Genomic DNA, 19,307 nt, shown 5'->3' on the forward strand with positions numbered 1-19,307 from the left:
CCTGGGGCTCCGGTCCGCCCCCCCCCCCACCTCCCGCCCCCCCCCCCCCCCCCCCCCCCCCGGGGCTCATCCTGCACCCACCTCCATCCCGCTTCCCAACCGCTCCGGGAGCTGCGGGGCGAACGGGAGCCGCCGGCCAGCTCCGAGGAGAGCGACGGAGCCCTCGGGGCCGCCCCGGGGCCGTCTGCCAGACCCCCTCGGGGCCGCTGTAGCCGGAGCGGAGCCGCCGTTCCGCCCCCCCCCCCCCCTCCCCCCTTTTCCCCTCCCCGCCCCCCTCCTCCCGCCGCCTTCGCACCGCGCCCCGGCAGCAGCCGCCCGCCTCCGCCCGGCCCCAACCCACCTCACCTTGTCCTGCAACTTAAGGGCTTGTTTTGGGGTGTTCTCACCCCAAAAAGCAAGAGTTCTTCACCCGCAGGGTAACGCGGGGGACATGCTGGGGCGGGGGGAGGGGGGGGGGTGGGGGTGGCCGGAGGGATGCTCGGGGCGCTGGGTACCGGGCTCAGCGCGGCGAGCGGAGCCGTGCTCGGTCACCGGTGCCCGGCACCGTTCGGCTCCCGCAGGCTCTGCCAGCTCCCAACCGGAGCTGGAGCATCACATGGTGCAGCCTTGCAGCCGTTTAAAGAGCGACTGACCCGATTTGGGGCTCGCCGAGCCCGGGAAGAACCGGGAGAGGGTGGGAGGTGGCGGGGGCGGGGGCGGGGGAGGGAGGGGGCAGCCGGGCGGGGGGTGGCAGGGCCCGGAGGGTGAGCGGGGTGGGAGCCGGCAGAGCCAGTGCCAGCTCCAAGATCCCGACACGGGTCGGGTGCCGGTTTTATCACCAGAACCGGTTTTTGAGGTCGGGTGTGAGCAGAGCAGCCGGGGAGGGGAGGGGAGAGCAGACGCAGAGCCGGAGCTCGGGGTGAGCGAGGACCCAGCGCATCACCGGGGCACGGACCAGCCACCGCTTCGGGCTGAGCCCCAGGATGGGGCCGGCACCCCAAATCACACCCGAACCGGTCCAAAGAGCCGGGATGCTCGCCCAGGCTCTGGGTGACAACGTCTCACCCGAAATCACTGCTGGGGTGGGTTGGGGCTGAGACCCAAAACACCCTTCAGCCTCTGAACAGCACCCCTGGGTGCTGGGGTGGGGCTGCACCCCGCGCTGGGAAGGGGGGAAAGCACAGGGCTAGCAGCCTCCCTTGCACAGGGGCTGTGTGGGAGGAAAACAGCTGCTGGGACAGGCGGGGGGTCTTTCCAGCTAAGGTGTGTGGAGGAAGAGTGGCCCCAAATTGGTGCGGAGGCTGGACCGGCCACTATTTACAGTCCTAGGAGAAGTTTTGGGAAAAACAGACACCCCCAAAATTTCCCCCCTGGGCTGCGTAGCGCAGTGGCAATGGGTCTGGAGGCTTGATCTGACTGACGGAGCCGAACCAGCCAAGCTCTGCAGGGACCCCCCCATGTGTGGACCAGGCACCTGCAAGGCTCCTCCTGCATCAGTTGCTCTCCAGGGGCGAGGCTGGTTTATCCGAACACTGCAGGGACCAGCACCAGCTAAGGCCTCAAATTTGGGGCAAGGGGACTCTCGCAAACCCCTTCTGCACCTCTCCCCATCCTTCCTCTCTCCTCTGGTGAGACTTGGGACTGGAGTTGTCCCCTCCTGCTTTGCTCTGCCTCAGTGACAGATGTCCCAACACCCGGATCTGTCCCTTGGGGCTGACCCTCAACCCTCTCCTCCATCAGAGCCTGCAAACCCCAAGGCAGGGATGGGAACAGCTCTGGGACCATCACAAACCTAGTGCTGGACTTCTCCATCAGCTGGTGGCCCGTGGGCTTCCCCCTCTCCTCCTTGGCCAAGTGGCCAGCATAGGGCTTGGGGGGTTCGAGCATCCAAGGGCTGTCCGGGAACTGTGGCAACGTGCCACCTCCGGCCGTTGGGCTGTGCCAGCAGCAGGGCTAGGAGAGCTTATTTGGGTTTGAATGCTCTGTTTGCTCTGCAGGGAGAAAAATAAACCGAGGATGGCGGGCTCATGTAAACACCACGCTATTTATGGGAGGTGTTTGCTGGAGCATCTCACAGCGCATCTCCTCACACATCCTCCACTGCAGGGAGGAAGCCGTTACCCTGCTCTAGGGCTGAAGCCCTAAAGCCAGAGGCAATGCGTGGGGTGGGCGTTCTCTGGACAGGGTACCAGGAGTGGAGAGGGCATCCCCAGAGAGCCCTGAATCCCCTCACCCACTAACTTTGCAGGCCGAGTGTTCTTGCAATCAACCTCTGGCTGGGAGCAGAGCAGGAAAGCCGGCAGGTTCATCACGGGAGTGCAATGCGGAAGCAAACGCAGGCAAGTCCCGGCCTAATTGTATGCAAATCTCCCAAACACAGAGATTAAAAGCCACTCCTTTTCCTTAGAGGATTTGCAGTTTGTTCTCCCTCCCTTGGACTCATGCCCCAGCATACTGAATTTTAGCAGCACCCCTAAAAAAAAACCCCACGTTATGCCAAAAATGAGCTGCCTGGCTGGGAGTTTGCCAAAGCGAGGCAGGAGCTCTCCCATCAACCCAGGCAAACTGTCCCAGGGCTTTGACAAAGGCTGTGGAGGTTGAACGCTGGTTGCTGGTCCTTGCAGGTGGTTGCACAGAGCCCGTTCCTGATGGACGTGGCATCATCTGCTCGTCTTCCCAGACACCAGGCTAGGGCTTGTGTCAGGCAAGCGTTGGGGATTCTTTAAAAACCCATGAAAAGTAATTTTCTGTTGAACATCAAGCACTGAGAAGATTATCCAGGCCTTCCAGGGTCTTGCTGGGGTTCAGAAAGAGAAAATAGTCTGAGAGCTCCAGCAAGTCATGATGAACCCAAAGAAGCATTGGGCAACGCTGCTGTGGGCAAATACCTGCTGCTGTACCCGGCGCAGCGGCAGAAATGGGATGAAGGGAGGCAGAGAAGGGATGCGGCGTGGCTGCGATATTCCTTCACCAGCTTTTCCACCTCTCTGCCTCTTGTGAGATGGACCAAACCTGGGCCATGGCGGGAAGGAACGGTTGGCGTCTGGCCGTGTGCCAGCGCGATGCACCGCAGGGTTTGGCGTGTTGGAGCCGGCCGAGCCAGCCTGCCCGGCTGACGAGACCAAACCCCGACTGAACACCCCCAGGGCTTGGCAGCAGCCAAGAAATGCTTTTCAAGGAGGCGAGTCGGGGCGTGGGTAGCTCATTTCCACCCGCCTTGCTTCGGCCTTTCTTGGGGGTTTGAGCTTTCCCCCTCCTGCCTCAGTTTACCTATGTGAAGAGCAGCTCCATGCTGCCACTCTAGGTGCTCAGGGAAGGAGAAGTTGAGGGTTTCTCCACCTCTTCCATTATGGGGCCCATCCCACAGCCCTTCTGGTCATGGAAAGGGGCCTCTTAATTAGGAAAGTTAATTAGAAGCGCGGCTGCTGCCAGCAGCGCAGGGCTGTGTGCTTGGAGGGCTGACGTCTCCACAAAATATTAATTAGGACGAGTGACCCCCCAAATGCCACGGTCCGGCGGGTCTAGACAAGATGGCACAAGACGAAAAAGAAGGAGCAAACAAAGGGAAAATCCGGAGCTTTTCCAAGGATGCCTCCAGTGCACTGAGACGCTGCGGAGCGATGCTCACCCCATAGCACCAGCCCTGGGGCCGCCGGTCTGTGTGTGTGGGTGACACAGAGCCCCGGTGGGACTTTACAGGGCTGCTCCATGACTTGTGCTTGGTTTCTCTCCCATTTAACGGGACACATGACCCTGGGGAAGCTGTTTGGGGAGCAAGGAGCACCGTAACTTCACGGGGTGATCCATCCCCATCTGGGCTTTGCAGCAGGTACTCAGCAGCAATGACAGGGCGTATAAAAAATTCCAGGGAGATAATTGAAACCAGCAAATCCTGGAGGGTGGATGAAAGGAACGGCTGCTTTCCCATGGACTGACCCTTTCCCCAAGCGCATCTCAGCCCTGACACCCAGAGCAGGTTTTAAAGTGGGTTGGCAGTACTGACCACGAGCCGAGGGGGAAACTGAGTCACGGACACGTCTGTGGTCATTCAGCAAGTGGGTGCTTGTGTGAGGACTTGCCCTGGCTCCTCTCTGCCCTGGGTAGATGCCGTGTCCATGAGGCTGCGGGCTCCCACGCAGCGGCCACAGGGGTCAAGCCCCACTCGGTGCCCTACCAGATGCCAGCCAGCTGTTGCCCACAGACAGCTGGGTCGCAGCCAAGCTGGGTGCCTTGGCACAGCAGGATGCTAATGGGCTTTTGTGCTTCCCTGGCGGGCAGGAACTGCTGAGACATCACTCGACAGAAGAGAAAACATGTCCAAAACCCGTGGATCTCCCTACCAGAGCTGTCCTTGGCACGGCAGCAGGGTAGAGCAGAGGTCTGCCCCAATCTCCGGCTCTGCGGCACGCCCGGGACCGCAGCGGGGTGCCGATGTCTGCCCTCGTGCCCCAATCCGGGCCCTTTGCCTCTTCACTGCTGCGTCTTCCTCACCACACACTGGGTTTATTTTAATCCTGAGGGAGCCCCGGGAGTGTTATCGAGCCAGGCTGCCGGCCAAGAGCTATTCCTGCCCACCGCTTCCAGCAAGCTCAGCGGCACAGGAGGGGGTTAAACCTTTCCATCCTTGCACATCAGTTGGGAGGACGGTTAAAACCCTTTGCCCCCACTCCATGGCCACCCTTTAAACAAACTTGGTCCTTGTTTAGCCTCCCTTTTTACTTGAAGTAGCCCATGGAAAGGCAGGAGGGTGCTGGCTACCTCCAGCCCTGTGGGCACTGAGCCGTGCCCAAGGGGAGGGAGGAGGGAGGCTGGTGGTGTAAGTGCTCTGAAGCACGCAGCAGCGATGACAGACCTTTCTGGGGCAAAGACTCGTGTGAAACAGCAACTTCCCAGGAAAGATTAAAAAAAAAAAAAAAAAAGGGAGGAAAATGTAAAAGGAAAAATGTGGTTTCTATGAGTCCTGGTTTGCTATGAGAGATGAATGAGGGGAACCTCTTCCCTTGATAGGTCTCCGAGCTGGTATAATCATCTTCTGATTTGTTTTTTGGGAAATATTGGGGAGGAGGTGAAGAGCTGAGCGGGTGCTGCGCCTGGAAGAGCCCAGGACCAGCCCCAGACCTGGGTTGTGGTGACCTGGGGACAGGCTCTTACCACCCCATACTCCTTAGTGGTGTTGAAAGATGAGGATTTGGGGTGAAGGAGAAAGCAGGGAATGAAGGAGTGACAACGCTGGAGGGAACTGGCCAAGGAGGACCAGGCTGGGCTGGTTCAGTGCCTCCAGGGTGAGGATGGCAAGGTGCCCCTCGCATGGGACGTAAAGGAAAGACACGTCCCCATGGCTGCTGTTCCCAAAGTTTGTATTTCTCACTTTAGAAACATGTCCAGTATTTCTATTTTAAAATTCTCCACTTTTAGCTTCCAGCTGTCACTTACTGCATCTTTCTCAGCTGGCTGGGCGGTTCTCGATTTCGGTAACAGGGTTTTTTTCCCCACTCAAACACTTACGGACCATAACCACATCGCCACCTTCCAATACAAAAGCTTTTCTTCCGTCTGACTCCTGCAGCCTCCAAGCCCTGCGCTCTGATGCTGCCGCTGCCTGAATTATTTCCTTCCAACCGATCTAAACTGAAATATTTTATTTCCAGTAATTAAGTCAGGACAGAAATTCACTGGGCAGGTCCTCTATATTGTAGGAGAAGCTGTTTAAACCCTTCCCACAAGCCTAAACCTAGAGATCCCTATTGAAGATGTGGAAAATTCCTTATCAGCAGAGGAGATCCACCTCCTGCCCTGTTCCCCTTCTCCTCTTCCAGCTGGGATCCTTTCCCCCTGGACCCAGAGCAGCACAAACATTACCCGAACTATCCCAGCTCCCGCGAAAACAGCCTCCCAGCCTGGTCCCTGGGGGATGACTTCACTGGGACGGTGACGCTGCAGTGGGACGTGACATTTTCGATTGCACAGAGCAAGAGACAGTCGACAGCAACGTTCCCACAGCTGGCTGCCTTTCCTTGGGGACGCGCAACTGGAAGTCCTCTGCCACGAGCTTGGAGTGTTTGAGCCCTGATGGACATGGAGGCTGTTTCTTCTGCCTTCCCTCCCCTTGCTTCCACGGGTGGTGAGGATTTGAGGGGCAGGACCCAGCTTAGGGCTCGCCCAGCCTCGTGGTGGGAAGCCAGCAGACGAATTTGTGCCCTGGGAGGAGATGACTTGGTGCGGTAATGCTCCAGGGACCTGCTGCAACAGTGGGATGCTGCGTGGCTCCGGGGCTTGGAGGTGATGGAGAAGTGGGGACCCATCAGTGGAAGATCAGTGCTGCAGAGGCCAAGGGGTGTCAGCTGGGTGACTGTAGCTTTTGAGGTGCTGAGGACCCCCAGATTCTCTCCTAGCTCTAGGTGTGTGGGGTTGGGGCAGAAAAGGGGCAAGGAGGGATGGAGACATTGGCTTGCTGGGAAAGGCTGAGAGGAGGGAGGGACCGGGAGAGCTGAAGGGCAGAGACCTCAGACAGGCATTGTGAAGGCAGCTGGGTGCGTAACCCCAAAATTCCTCTCCTGTCCCCCTGGAGCGATCCTTTCCCATGAAAAGCCCTGGCTGCAATGGTGTTTGCTGTCTGTGTCTGTCTTGTCCATCCAGGGTGGAGATGCGGGGATGGAGCAGGGGAAGGAAGGTTCCCCTCGTGTCCCCATCCCTTGTGTTTTCCTGTGGGGATGAAAGAGGGTGAAACCCCATCTCATGTCTGCTCGGCTTTCCAAAAATATCGCAGGGGACCAGGAGCTGGGATGCTGGGCTTCCACATGTCTGCTGGGTTTAAAGCCACCGCAGAGGCACTGGGAAAGAAAAATCCAAATATGGCCGCAGGAGCCCCCCAGGGTTCCATCCTGGGGACAAGGGACCTGCCCAGCCCCAAGGGCAGCTGGGGCTCCCAGCTCCAACTCCCTAAATAAACGCTCTTGATAAAGCAGAAACCAACATGAATGCTGGTGGCCGAGGGGTTTGGGCCCCTCTCCAGTCATTTCACTCCCCAAAAGCAACTAAATCCAAGGGGTCAAAGGGACCAGATGTGACACAGACACGGGCAAGAGCATCTTGTGAGGGACAGAGGACACAACTCCTGCAAGAAAAATACAAGGGGTGGGGGGAAACCCCTCAAAATACACTCATGTCTCTCCTGATGGGGTAAAAAAAAGAGCTGCTCCCCAGCAGAGACTTGAGGGCAAACGTGGCTCCTAGAGCTGAGGCCAAGAACTCCTTCCCTAGGACGAGTTCACCTCCAGCCAAGCATAAAACTGCAAAGGAAAGGCTTTTTCCGGGAAGTCCCCCTGCTGCCCCTGAGCCTCCCCTCCCCCGATTGGGATGTTTTGACCCAAAAGATGAGCGAGGGGACTGGGAGGGGGAGCAGGAACTGGAGGAAGCCAAACCCTGGGAGTTATTTTCAGCCCTTGGGCAGGAAAAGCACCTGCTGGGGTCATTACGCCGCAGGGAAAAAACAAACCTCGAGATTTTCTCCCCAAGAGGGTGGGAAATGAATAGCTGGGCTCATCCCTGGTGGGGGATACGAGAGGGTCACCCCAAGGGTTTCCGGGTCCTGATGCCCGCTTCTCAGCCCCCAGGCGAAGAGCTGGGTCCGCACCCCGCATCCTGTACAGGGAGGTGTTGGGGTTTTCTTCGTACCCCACCCCCCCCCCAAAAAAAAAGGGTTCAAAGGGGTCTGAGATGGTTTTGGCCTCTGGCTTGGGGTGTGCAGCCCTAAATCCGGACTCGGCGTGTGGATAACCGGGCTGCTGGTGCCCTCTCCTGTTGGCCGCACCGAACGGCCGCAGCGGCTGGAGGGGGCTGGTGGCTCCTGCATCCCTCCTGGCAGCGAGCGGATGGCCTCGGCCTCCCCGGTCCCGTGGGACCCTCGGGTGACCCGGCCAAGGAAGGGAGGGATTATCCTCGGTCACAACCTCAGGGCTCCGAAAATTTGCATTTCAAGGCGTTTTTCCTCGCAGGCAGCGAAGTGTTGTGTGTCCCCCCCCCCCCCCCCCCCATGTCTCCCATTCCCATCTGACACCCCTTCAATGTCCCCCACATCCCCCATCCCTGTGTCCCCCAGTTTGCTCGGTGGTGGAGATGGGCTGCAAGGAATCTATCCCCTGTGATGGGGTGTAGGGAGCACCCCAAAAACACCTACCCCATTTCTGTTCCCTATGCCAAACCCCACCAACCTTCTTCACCCCTCCCAGGCCTTCCTCCTCCTCCCAGCTCTCATCTCCCCCAGCTGCAGTCCAGCTCCATCAGCTCATCGGGTGCAGGACACCCCCACAGTGCGTGGCCTGGGGAGCCACATGGGGTGCAGGGGCACCACTGCGGGGTCGGGATTATCCTCCAGACACTTGACCGATCCCGACAGCACATGCCGGAGCGGCCGACAGCTGAGCGTGTGAACCGGAGTCAGGGGTTGCTGAGGCACGGGCCCCCCCATGGGGTTGAACCCCAGCAAGGGGGAAAACCAGCCTGCGCGTGGGGGGAGAACTGAGCCTGGGTGCTCATGGGGAGGGCTGAGCCAAGCCAGCAGCCTCTCCCCCTGTGATGGGAATTTGCAGGGTGAGGCCCCTCTGGAAGGGCTGGGTGCCCCTCCCTGGGGACTGGCTTGTCTGGCATCACCACTGGCATGTCATGGGGAGGGTCTGCTGTCCCTTCTCCGCTTGGAAATCCCACGCCGAAGCCACGAAATCCCCATGACCCTTGGCTGTTGCAGTCCAAGTTACCGCAGGGTGCCCTACATGGGGCGGGGGGGTCACCCCTCCATGTGTCAACATTTGCTGTCACATGGGGTGGGGGCATAGTCATCAGTTTATGTCCTAAAAGTCCCACATCAGCATCACCATCTCCTTTTTCCTGTCTTTCGCCGGCCCCTGATCCTGCAGCATCAGTCTCCGGTTGGGCCATGGGGGCTGGATGAACCCCAGCAGGAATGTGCCCACCATGGGGACAAGATGATGGTCGCGCACCTGGGAGACCTGGCTTGCTGCCACCTGGCTCCCTCCTGGCCCCCTCCACGGTCCCTGCCTGGCTCCAGGTGTCCCGTCTCAGGGCTGTCCCATGCCAAGGGACACTGCTGTCCCCAGGTCCCGTCCCCGTGCCTCACGCCATCCCTCTGGCCCAGACAGCTGTCCCTCTCGAGGGGTCAAATAGCCACCATATGTCACTGCTGAATCCCTCTCATTCATGGGTCTTCCTCCAACCACCCACCTGTCCTCCCGCTCCCCCCAGCCAGACTCTCCCACCCTGGGGAAAACAGCCCCTTGTTGACAACCCGAGTCCACCCTGTTCCCTCCATGACACAAGTGGGGACAGCCTGGCTAGTGCCACCATGCAGGGGATGGAGGAGCATCTTCTTGTGTGCCAGGGATGTTCCCGGCATGGGGGTGACTCTGGATGGGAGAGCCCCCAGTGGCGTTTGTTAACGGAGGCCTTGCTGGGTGAATCCTTCCTCCAGCTGCAATTTGAGGCTGGGGACTGGGAAGGGGAAGGGCTGTGTCCAAGTTATGGAGCAAGGGAGGCCACGGCAGGGCAGAAATGCAGGAGATTTTGTGCTGGCAGTGGGGCAGAGCATCAGCTGAGTGTAGGCAAGCAGGGAGGTCAGGGCACCCAGTACGGTCGCTGGACTGGAGGCCAGCAGACTGGTGTGTTGGGGCATCTGATTTGGTCCCCAGACTGGGATCCAGGCTCAGATCCAACAGGCTACAGCCACTAGTCATGGCAGCCACTAGTATCCCCAGACTGTGATCCAGAGAACTGGTGTCTTGAGGCTCCCACTTTGGTCCCCAGACTGGGATCTAGTGGACTGGTGGCTTCTCACCCACCAGCATATCTCTGTTGATACCTGTCCCACCCCAGATCAAACCTGGCACAATAATTAATAATCAAAATACATTCCCCAGCCGGACTTTAAACCTCCATCATTATCCCGACTTCCTGATGGGGAAACTGAGGCACAGAAGCTGGTGCCTGGAGCTGCGGGGCTGAGAGGCGAGGCAGGGTCCAAGGACACCAGCCCTTGTGGGGACACGGTGCTGCAGTGACATGAGCAGTCTCATCCCATCACCCTCCCAATCCACCAGCGAAAACTGGGTGAAGTGACGCATATGGGCAAGGAAGGTGCTGTCAGCCAGTCCGGCCACCACTGCTCCCATCCCAGCCAGGGACAGACAGCAGGACACCGTCCCCCATCCCTCCCCACGGGCTGGACCTAAAACCAATCCCGAATCCCCAGTAGGCTGAGACATGGCTGTGCAAAGCTACCAGCTGGTGGGGACGGGGTTGAAGGGACAGGCTCTGCCGTGGCCCCATCTCGGCCGAGCAGCTGTCGTTGTCCCAAATCTCCGGCGAGCAGGCACGTCGGAAATCCTGGGTGTCGGAGGAGAGGTCTGCTCCGCATTCCTCGGCCAGGAGCGGGGAGAGGGCCAAGCATCTCCCCGCCGCCTGCAGCTGCTCCCAAATATGTTATGACTTGTCACCGCGGCAGGAAGGGATGTCGGCAAGCCTGGAAAGTGAGAGGGGATGTGGGCAGCGGGGTGCCCAGGGGGACTGGAAGGTGGGTCCGGTTGGAAATGGCATTTTGGTGGGACCCCTTTCTTGTGCTGAAATCCCAGAAGGATGGCGTCTTTGCTGGGTCCCGGCCAGCCCCAGTTTTTCTCACCAGTGGTATGATGCCTGCACCATGGGGGTGTAGATGCTGCCTTCACCACCCAGCTCACTTCACCAGCCCCTAAAACCTGCTGTTTTTTCTGCCTTTTCCAGTGGAAGGAGCCAGCCAACACCACCCCCACCAGCACTGCTCCAGTGCAGGGACTTTGCAGCTCTGTGCACCAAGCAGGGACATGCACTGGGTGCGTGCAGCTCCACGCACCAGGCAGGGTTCTGCACCGGGCTGCAACATGCTTATGTGCTTCCCCAAAACTCAGCGAATCAAGACCATTGGCCATGGTGGGAAAGCAAAACAGTCGGGACAGCCCCTGGGCACCACTCTGCGACCCTGAGCTGTGGGTCTGGCCATTGGCTTGGGAAGCTGCCCCGGAGGAGCAAGGACAAACCCTCCTCGCTGAGATTTTCTCAATGGATGGGTATTTTTAGCTCGGGCCTCGTGGCTGCCCGTCCCCGCCGGCTGTGACGGGGTGAGCCGTCCCCGCGAGGCCTCCGCCAGCCGGGGGAAGGTCACCCCGTGACGGATCGCAGCACGTTCTGCCCGGGGCTCACACAGCATCGCCTTTGTGTGCCTCCCAGCCGCCACCATCCATCACGGGCTAACCTGACAGCCGGCAGCAGAGCCCTAATCCCCTGCCGGCTCCAAATTACCCGGGGCACAGCCTGCAGCCGCCGTCGGCACCCAAGGGACCCAGGAAGAGCCGCCCTGCTTGTCCGTCCCCCAGCAATCCTCTGCGGGGAGCTCAGGGTGGTGCAGGCTATGATGGGACCCCCCAGTAGTCCAGACACTGGGGTCCCTTGGTGGTGGCTACTTGCCTGGCGGCTATCGTTATCCCTGATTCAAAATCCACCAGGATGAGCCCGCTGGACCCACAGACCCCAGATCCTGCTGTGTCCCCCCACCATGTCTGGAATTAGGGTCAGCCTTGGCATAGAGGGTCTGGTGGAGGAGCAGAAACGTGGACGGACAAGCACAGCATTATCCCAGCTCCCCATGTCGGTGGCAGCGTGAGCAGCCTGGATGTGACCCCCCCTAAAAAGAGCTGGGGCTGCCACCCCAACGTGGGGTCCCTCTTTCCCAGTCCCCATCCCACGCTGGCACTGGCTGCCTTCTGCCCCCACTGCCTGCTTGCCTGCAGGGACATGATGGCCTCGGTGGCCTGTCAGGGCTGGCTCAGCCCGTGTCCCTCCCTGCTCCTCTCCTGGCTGGGAAGAGGCCACCAACAGCGGCCAGCGCCTGCTCCGCCGATGCCGCCCCTCTTTTATGAAGTGTGAAATGCTTGACCGGGCTCTTGTATGGGGCCGTCACGTGCCCCGCGGAGCTGGTTATGTCACTGCCTGGTTCCTCGTCTTCCAAACACACTCTTGCAATTAAAAAAGCCCCATTTATATGCTACAGCCAGGGCGGTCCTGCAGGCACCCCTCGCCCAGGGACCTGGCTGCAGCTTGAAGGGCTCACTGGGGTCGTGTCCACTGGCAAATGCCACTGATAAAGGTCCCCACGAGAGTCAAACTGCTTGATGTGAAGCCCTTGGGCTCAGTTTATCCCCTCCTAGTGGCTTCATGCCTGCCACTGGCTCCTCTGCACACTCTCAGGGATGAATATTGCCTCTTCCTAAGTGTTTCAGTGCTTTTGCTTTTTGCAGAGGCCAAGCCAGCACTCTGATTTCTTTCCTTCTTGAGTATTTTGGGAGTCTGATTGTCCCTGTGGAGAACAGGGCTGTGCTGAGGGTGAACTCTGAGGTGGCGGGTCCTGCTTTCCTTACTGCAGATTTTTTTTACAGATGCTAAAACCGTGGGGAGAGCACACCCCCAGGGCTGAGACCCCAGAAGAGCTGAAATCAGGTTGAGGGTGCTTTGTAAAGCTCCTAGCCCCCAAAGAAATCACTGCAAAGAAGGAAGAGCACCATGGCAAGTTCCAGAAAGGCTAGAAATCAACCCAAAGTGAGCAAGGGTGCCGGCAGCGAGCGCAGGGAATGCGCCACGGCATGGCCTCTCTGGGGAGGGGGGATTTGGGGAAGGAAAATCCCGGCAGGGTTGGCCCTGCTCTTTGCTGACATTCTTTCCACTGACCGATCCCTCGGCTGGAATCCGGCCTGGAGCAGGAATAGGAGGAGATGGGAGATGGTTTCTGACGTTCCCAGTGGAAAAAAAAAAATCCCTTCTGAATTAAAGACAAAGCTGGAGAGACATGGTCAAGTGGTTGGAGACAGTAGGGAAGAGCTGGGGCTGGGTTAAAAACCCACCCACACTGCTGCTTATGCAGCGTCCATGCTTGTGCCTCAGTTTCTCCATTGGGAAGGTGGGAAAAATGCATCTTTGCTGGGAGAGGGGTGCAGCAGGATGGCGTTGGGGCTTTGGTTATCCACAGGTACAGAGGCCAGTACCAGAGGCCAGCTCAGATGAGCCAGGGCCTGGGCGGGAGGGGATCCAGCCCAGCTCATCTCCTCTGATGGGGTGTGGAGACACACGGGAGAAAGTGGATTTTGTGCCGTGGGATAAGGAACTTGGCCAGGGACCTTTGGGAAGCCCAAGGTGGGAGAAAGACTGGGCCTGATGCTGTCTTACCTGCCTGCTCCTGCCTGTTTGCTCTGCTCCTGCGGGACAGGCAGAGGGACAGGCAGCAGAGCGTAGAGGCTGTCAGCAAGATGGGGGGCTGCATGGTGAGGGGAGCCCACAGCAAAAGGGCTGGATCCTGGGATGCTCCCTGCTTTGGGATGTCTCTCCCGGGGCTGGATTTGTCTGCTTCTCCATGGCTTCAGCAGCAGCAGGACCAAAAGCTTCAGCATGCACCGGCAGGATGGGGCCACGGGAAATACCGGGCGGGAGCGGGAGCGGGAAAGGCCAAGCAGCAGAGGATGCTGTGCTGGTGTCGGGTCTAATCAGAAGGAAGGCATGGATCTGGGGTGCCGTGGGATCGAGGGGAGCAGCCATGAAGGGACAAGGGTAGGCTGGCCATGAGGCCACCGTGGGCTGCCCCCAACCCAGCTGTAACTGAAGGGACCAGATGATACAGGAATGCTGGGGGGGATGGTGAGCTGGCAGCCACCCACCATCCCTGGTGGCACCCGTGGCCTCAAAGAAAGTCCTTGTTCACGGGACGGCCAAGCTGCCCTCCCTGCCGTGCCAGCTCCCCCAGCCCCCCCGGCGCAGCCATGGTCCGGGCAGCGTAATCCCCGCGGGGAGAGCACATGAAATCAGATGGACAAGTTTTGATGTGAGGCAGCAGCTTAGGGTGGGCTCAGGTTTCCTTTAGGTTTTCTATATTTATCTCCGTGATTTAATGCCAGCGCCGGGGTTTAAATGGCACCAAACAGTTGGCGTGGGGAGAGGGAGCAGCCGTCCCCGAGCCGCGCACTCGTCCCCGAGCTGCCCGTGCACCCATGGAGCTCTTCGAGACCAACCCTTATTTTTTCCCGGACCAGAGGTTTTACGATGGGGAAAATTTCCTGGGCTCCCGCCTGCAGGGCTACGAGGCAGCAGCATTCCCCGAGCGGCCCGAGGTGGCCCTATGTCCCGAGACCAGGGTGGCTTTGGAGGAGAAGGACTCAGCCCTGCCTGAGCATTGCCCTGGGCAATGCCTGCCCTGGGCCTGCAAGGTTTGCAAGCGGAAGACGGTTTCCATCGACCGGCGGCGGGCAGCCACCCTGCGGGAGAAACGCCGGTTGAAGAAGGTGAATGAAGCCTTCGAGGCGTTGAAACGCAGCACCCTGCTCAACCCCAACCAGCGGCTGCCCAAGGTGGAGATCCTGCGCAGCGCCATCCAGTACATTGAGCGCCTGCAGAGCTTGCTCAGCACCCTCAACCAGCAGGAGCGGGAGCAGAGGGACCTGCGCTTCCGCCCCGCCGCTCCCCAGCCGGGGGTAAGTGTCTCTGTGTATCCTCCGGGGTCCCCAAACCTGGGCTGGGGACCGGCGTGGGGTGACGCCCTATGGGGGGATGCTCTATGGGGGTGATGCCCTATGGGAGTGATACTCTGTGGGGGTGATTCTCTATAGGGGCAATGCTCTACGGGGGTGATGCCCTATGGACGTGATACTCTATGGGGGTGATGCCCTATGGGAGTGATACTCTGTGGGGGTGATTCTCTATAGGGGCAATGCTCTCCGGGGGGGATGCCCTATGGAGGTGATACTCTATGGGGGTGATGCCCTATGGAGGTGATGCTCTACGGGAGTTGATGCCCTAAGCAGCGGCATTGCAGGCAGCTCTGGGGCACTGGGTCCTGCTGTGGGCAGCGGGATCCCCAGCCCTGGGGCAAGGCAGATGCTGCTGTTGTGGGCTGGTGAATGTGCTGTGTATAGAGGCACGGGGCAGCAATGATCCAGCCCCAACTGTGTGCTCAGCCCCACAGGCGAAGGGACCGATAGCAGCCTTTGCTTGTGGGTGGGTGTAGTGGGGGCTGAGCGGTCCTGTGCTGGGCACTGCATGGAGCACGGCACGTGAGCTTGGGCTTGGGAGGGATAATAAAGGCAAAAATGAAATAGATAGCCTAAAATTAAAATAAATAAAACAAACCAAACCAAAATATGGTAAAATAAAATAGAATATTTAAAAATAGAATAATAATAATAAAATATTTTATTTTACCATATTTTGTTTCATTTTATTTAATGAAATGAAACGAAATGAAATAAAATAAAATAATACAAAACAAAAAATATTAAAACAAATCCAATAAAATAAATAAAATATAAAATAAAATGAAATCCCTCTGCTCACAGACACACACACACATTCCTGAGTTCTCCCTCTAAAGTCTCAGGGTGGCACAACGCACAAAGCCTCTGACCAAACACCATCGGGGGGTCCCCACCCGCTGCCTCCCCTGACACCCTGAAGGCATCAAAGCTCCTGGGTGCAAAACCCACAGCCGCCCTCCCCTCTCCCCCGTCGCCATGCGATGGCCGGTGCCACAACAGGCTGGAGCATGGGGACTTGTTCTGATGGTTGGCGTGGCACAGCAGACACAGGCAGGGGGCAGTGCAGGGGGCACAGGGGTCAGCGTGGGACCCCGTCTGGTTTCTTGGACTGAAGGTGCCGATTTGAGCTGAGGTGCTGCAAGCCAGGACTCGTCGCACAAGATTTCAGTCGTTTAACAAAGGTTTTGAGAAATATCTTTATCTGCCCTCTGATTTCTGGGGGTATGTCTGGGTGTGCACTTCCCCACTGCTCTGAGATATATCTATATCTATATCTATATCATCTATATCTATATCTATATCTATATCTATATCTATATCTATATCTACATCTACATCTACATCTACATCTACATCTATATCTATATCTATATCTATATCTGTATCTATCTAGATATAAATTATATAGATACAGAAGGACTTTATAGGAAGCACAGAAAAAGAGAGAGATTCACCTCCTTTCAGACTAAGGATTTTAGGACAAAAGGAGCAGGAACAAACATAACCCAACATTTAGAGCCAAATAAAGGACTGAAAAAGCTTTTACACTCCATCCTGCATATTCTTGGGACTTCCCAGTGTAAAACCAAGGTATCTGCTTGGGTTTGATTTGGGTGGATTTGTTGCCTGCCCCTGCAAGTGTGCCCAAAACCACGCTGAGCTGTTCCCGTCACTGCTGCTCCGAGCCATCCCTTCTCCCAGGCATAGCCAGGGCTTCACATATTGAGTGGAAAATCCAGTATTTTTGGGGAAAAAAAAAATCATATCTGGAAGAATTTCCTACTTTAGTGGGAAATAAATCCAAGTGTTAACTAATTAGCCGTGCTGCCATGAGCTTGTAAACCCAAAGTACCATTTCTAGGCTGCTACAAATAGTTGGGTCCTTGGGGTTTCTCCTATAAATCACAGTTTGGGTTTGACCCGAGCCGGCATCCACTTCCAGATAAAGACACACACACAAAAAAATGTTAATTCAGAGCTTTTCTGAGTAACGGTCTCATTTTTCAGGCTGTCAGCTCTTTTCTCTGGAATAGCCATTCAGCCCCAAATCCACAAATCAAACTGCCAAAAGATCTTCCCCAGAAATCCCCTTGGGATGGCCTGAGGGTGTCCAGCCCGTGTGTCATTTTTTATGAGCCTGATTAGGTGATTTTCAGCAAAAAGCTGTTTTGCCCAAGGACATTTGTCCGTCTCTAGCCCTTTCTCATAGTCACTGGGTAAAGACAATTTTTTTACCTGCAGTGAGTGGATGGCCCCATTTCTCCTGCATCCAGAGCCCAAATAGGACTTTTTTCAGCCTTTATGGTTAATGGAGCATCTGGTCCTGATGGGTCCTGGGGACCCTGAATGCTGTGGGCTCCTCTATCCACTTTGCACATGGGGACAGACATGTCTCCACAGGGGCATTGTGCTGTGGGGATTGGGCACCCCAGGGTGTTTTTGGGGCGGCTGGTGGGATCTGGCTGATCTGGAGGAGGTAAGACCCATGGTTGGCATCTTGACTCCTTGCAGGTGGCCGGTGAGTGCGGGTCTGGCAGCTCATCCTGCAGCCCCGAGTGGAGCAGCCAGCTGGAGTTTGGCACCACCCCTGCAGGTAAGGTCCTCCCCACCTCACCCTGGCATCCTACAGCTCGCTGGGCTCTGGGGTGGGGGGGCAGCAGTGGGAGACACCACAGCCCTGGAGCAGAGCATCGCTGAGCCAACCTCCCCCAAGCAGGAGACGCTCAGAGCAGAGGACAAAAGAAGCCTTGTCCTCTTCCCACCCCACTCTTGCACAGAGATGAGCTCCCGCAGGCTCACAAAATTCTCCAGCACCTCCTTGGCTCAACGCTCAGCAAGTCCAGGCTTCTCCCACTGCCTGATTTCACCAAGATGTTGAGCAGAGAAACCAAACTGCAGCAGCCCAGGACCCTGGTGGCATCAAGGGTTCTTCTTTTGCAGTCCCTTGGCTTGGATTTTCCCGCTGCGATGCTGAGCATCACTAAGCATCACTGACCATCACTGCCCTGGGCTCCCTTTCCCTCCCCATGGCCCCTCTGCAGCTGCTCTTTTTTTTTTTTTTTCCATTGTTGCAGTTATCCCCCCCAAATCCACCTGTTTTTTTCTGCAGAAGGCAGAAACTTAAATGTCATTTTCCAATGGGGAATAAAACCTAAAAAGTGTCCAAAAGATCCACTCCCCATTGCCCTCTCCAGGGTTAGGTCTCATCCCCCCTGCAGAGTGGGAGCTGGAAGCAGGTCCTCAGGTCACTCTGGCCATGCGGGGAATCACGGGGTCCCCTCCTGCATGGAGCCAGGAGCCATCCCCAGCACATGGTTCCCCATCGTCCCCAGCAGAGTCATCACGCCCTTGCTCTCTGCAGATCACCTCCTGGCTGACGACGCAGCGGAGGACCGCAACCTCCACTCGCTCTCCTCCATCGTGGAGAGCATCGCCGTGGAGGACGTGGCTGTGACGTTCCAGGAGGAGCAGGTTCAAAACTGAGCCGGTGCAAACCCCAGCGGCTCTTCGAGCTGGTAACAGGATGGGAAGAAGATGACGGAAGGGTCCAGCCGCTGGAAATCTTATTTACCCCTCCAGCGTTGTGGACCGCGCCGCTGAAATCACTCACCTCCTTTCCCACTCCTTGCAAAACGCTCCTGCCCAGCCAGCTGAAAAAAAATAACAGGGAGAGGTGGGATATTGGCAGGGCCATGGCCCTGTGCTGGCGGCAGCCCCAGTTGCTGTGCGGGCAGCCGCCCTGTGTCTGGCTCTGCCTCGCTCCCCGTCCAGGGGTAATCGGTTTTTGGGGGCCAATGTGTGTGCTGGGTTCGCTTGCTGATTTTTTTTCCAAGATGCTCTTCGACCAACGTCTCTCTCCGGCTGGTGTCCTGCGGGTGCTGAGCCCCGCGGAGGCTGCCCATGCTGTCTTTTCTACTGAACGCTGTGTGGAGTTGCCATTTGTTTGTTGGGGTTTTTTTTTTTAATTATTATTTTTGCTAACTTATTTGGATTTTTTTTTTTTAAAATAAAGGCATTTTTGTTTGAACTGCTCGGGGCTTCCTTTACTGCTGTTCCCCTCTGTGCAGGTCTCCCCTCATCCCCAGGTTGGGGATTTCTCCATATCAAAAAATCCAGCTGGACCTCAGTGAGGTTGCTCAGAGGTGGGAACTGGATGTCCCACGCTTAAATCAGCCCTGCAAAGACCAGTGATTTCACTGGTTTGCAACGGGGACTCAACCCTGTACCCTAAAAAGTCCCGGGGGAGCTAAAGATTAATTATATTTTTAATTTGGGCTCTAGAAAGAAGGCTCAAGCCAGCACTGTTTTAAAATCCTGTTTATTGGAACACACATACATCCTTTCCTGACCCGATCCAGGGTTTGGAGTCCATGCAGTACCAATAATATGATGAAAGAAATAGGGCATCGATATAAAGGGCTCACTGACTCTTCAAATTAAAAAAATATTTAATACTGTATTAGGCAAATAATACACCGAAAAGACATCGTGACTGTATAGCCTCTCAGATATTGCACTTCCAGACAGCACATGATAAGTATAAGGTCATTCCAGCCATCAATAAATATCACATCAGAAATAGGGGCCACACAAGGCAAACGTGGCATGAGGAGACGAAGAGATCCTACCCTACGGGGAAGAAATGGGAAGAGTTAAGAGCCTCCTGGATTGATCCCTGCCCATAGCCTGGAGGCAGGAGGGGAGAGTGTCTCC

The 19,307-nt window shown here is 57.1% G+C and overlaps 1 protein-coding gene across 1 annotated transcript; it reads left to right on the top strand.

Moving 5' to 3' along the window:
• Positions 1-14,054: 14,054 nt before the first annotated feature.
• On the top strand, positions 14,055-18,077 carry MYOG (myogenin). The gene is made up of 3 exons (XM_086476630.1): positions 14,055-14,534; positions 17,106-17,187; positions 17,956-18,077. The coding sequence occupies exons 1-3, from the start codon at positions 14,055-14,057 to the stop codon at positions 18,075-18,077; spliced, it is 684 nt and encodes a 227-aa protein (XP_086332756.1).
• Positions 18,078-19,307: the final 1,230 nt, after the last annotated feature.

This window comes from Leptosomus discolor, chromosome 21 (assembly GCF_034619465.1).
Source record: "Leptosomus discolor isolate bLepDis1 chromosome 21, bLepDis1.hap2, whole genome shotgun sequence".
In the NCBI taxonomy this organism is placed as follows: domain Eukaryota; kingdom Metazoa; phylum Chordata; class Aves; order Leptosomiformes; family Leptosomidae; genus Leptosomus; species Leptosomus discolor.

Excerpts from the sequence above, each read along its gene's own strand:
- MYOG (XM_086476630.1), top strand. The coding sequence starts at position 14,055 with ATGGAGCTCTTCGAGACCAACCCTTATTTTTTCCCGGACCAGAGGTTT. Across the intron at positions 14,535-17,105 it reads CCGCCGCTCCCCAGCCGGGG|GTGGCCGGTGAGTGCGGGTC; the intron begins GTAAGTGTCTCT and ends GACTCCTTGCAG. Across the intron at positions 17,188-17,955 it reads GTTTGGCACCACCCCTGCAG|ATCACCTCCTGGCTGACGAC; the intron begins GTAAGGTCCTCC and ends TGCTCTCTGCAG.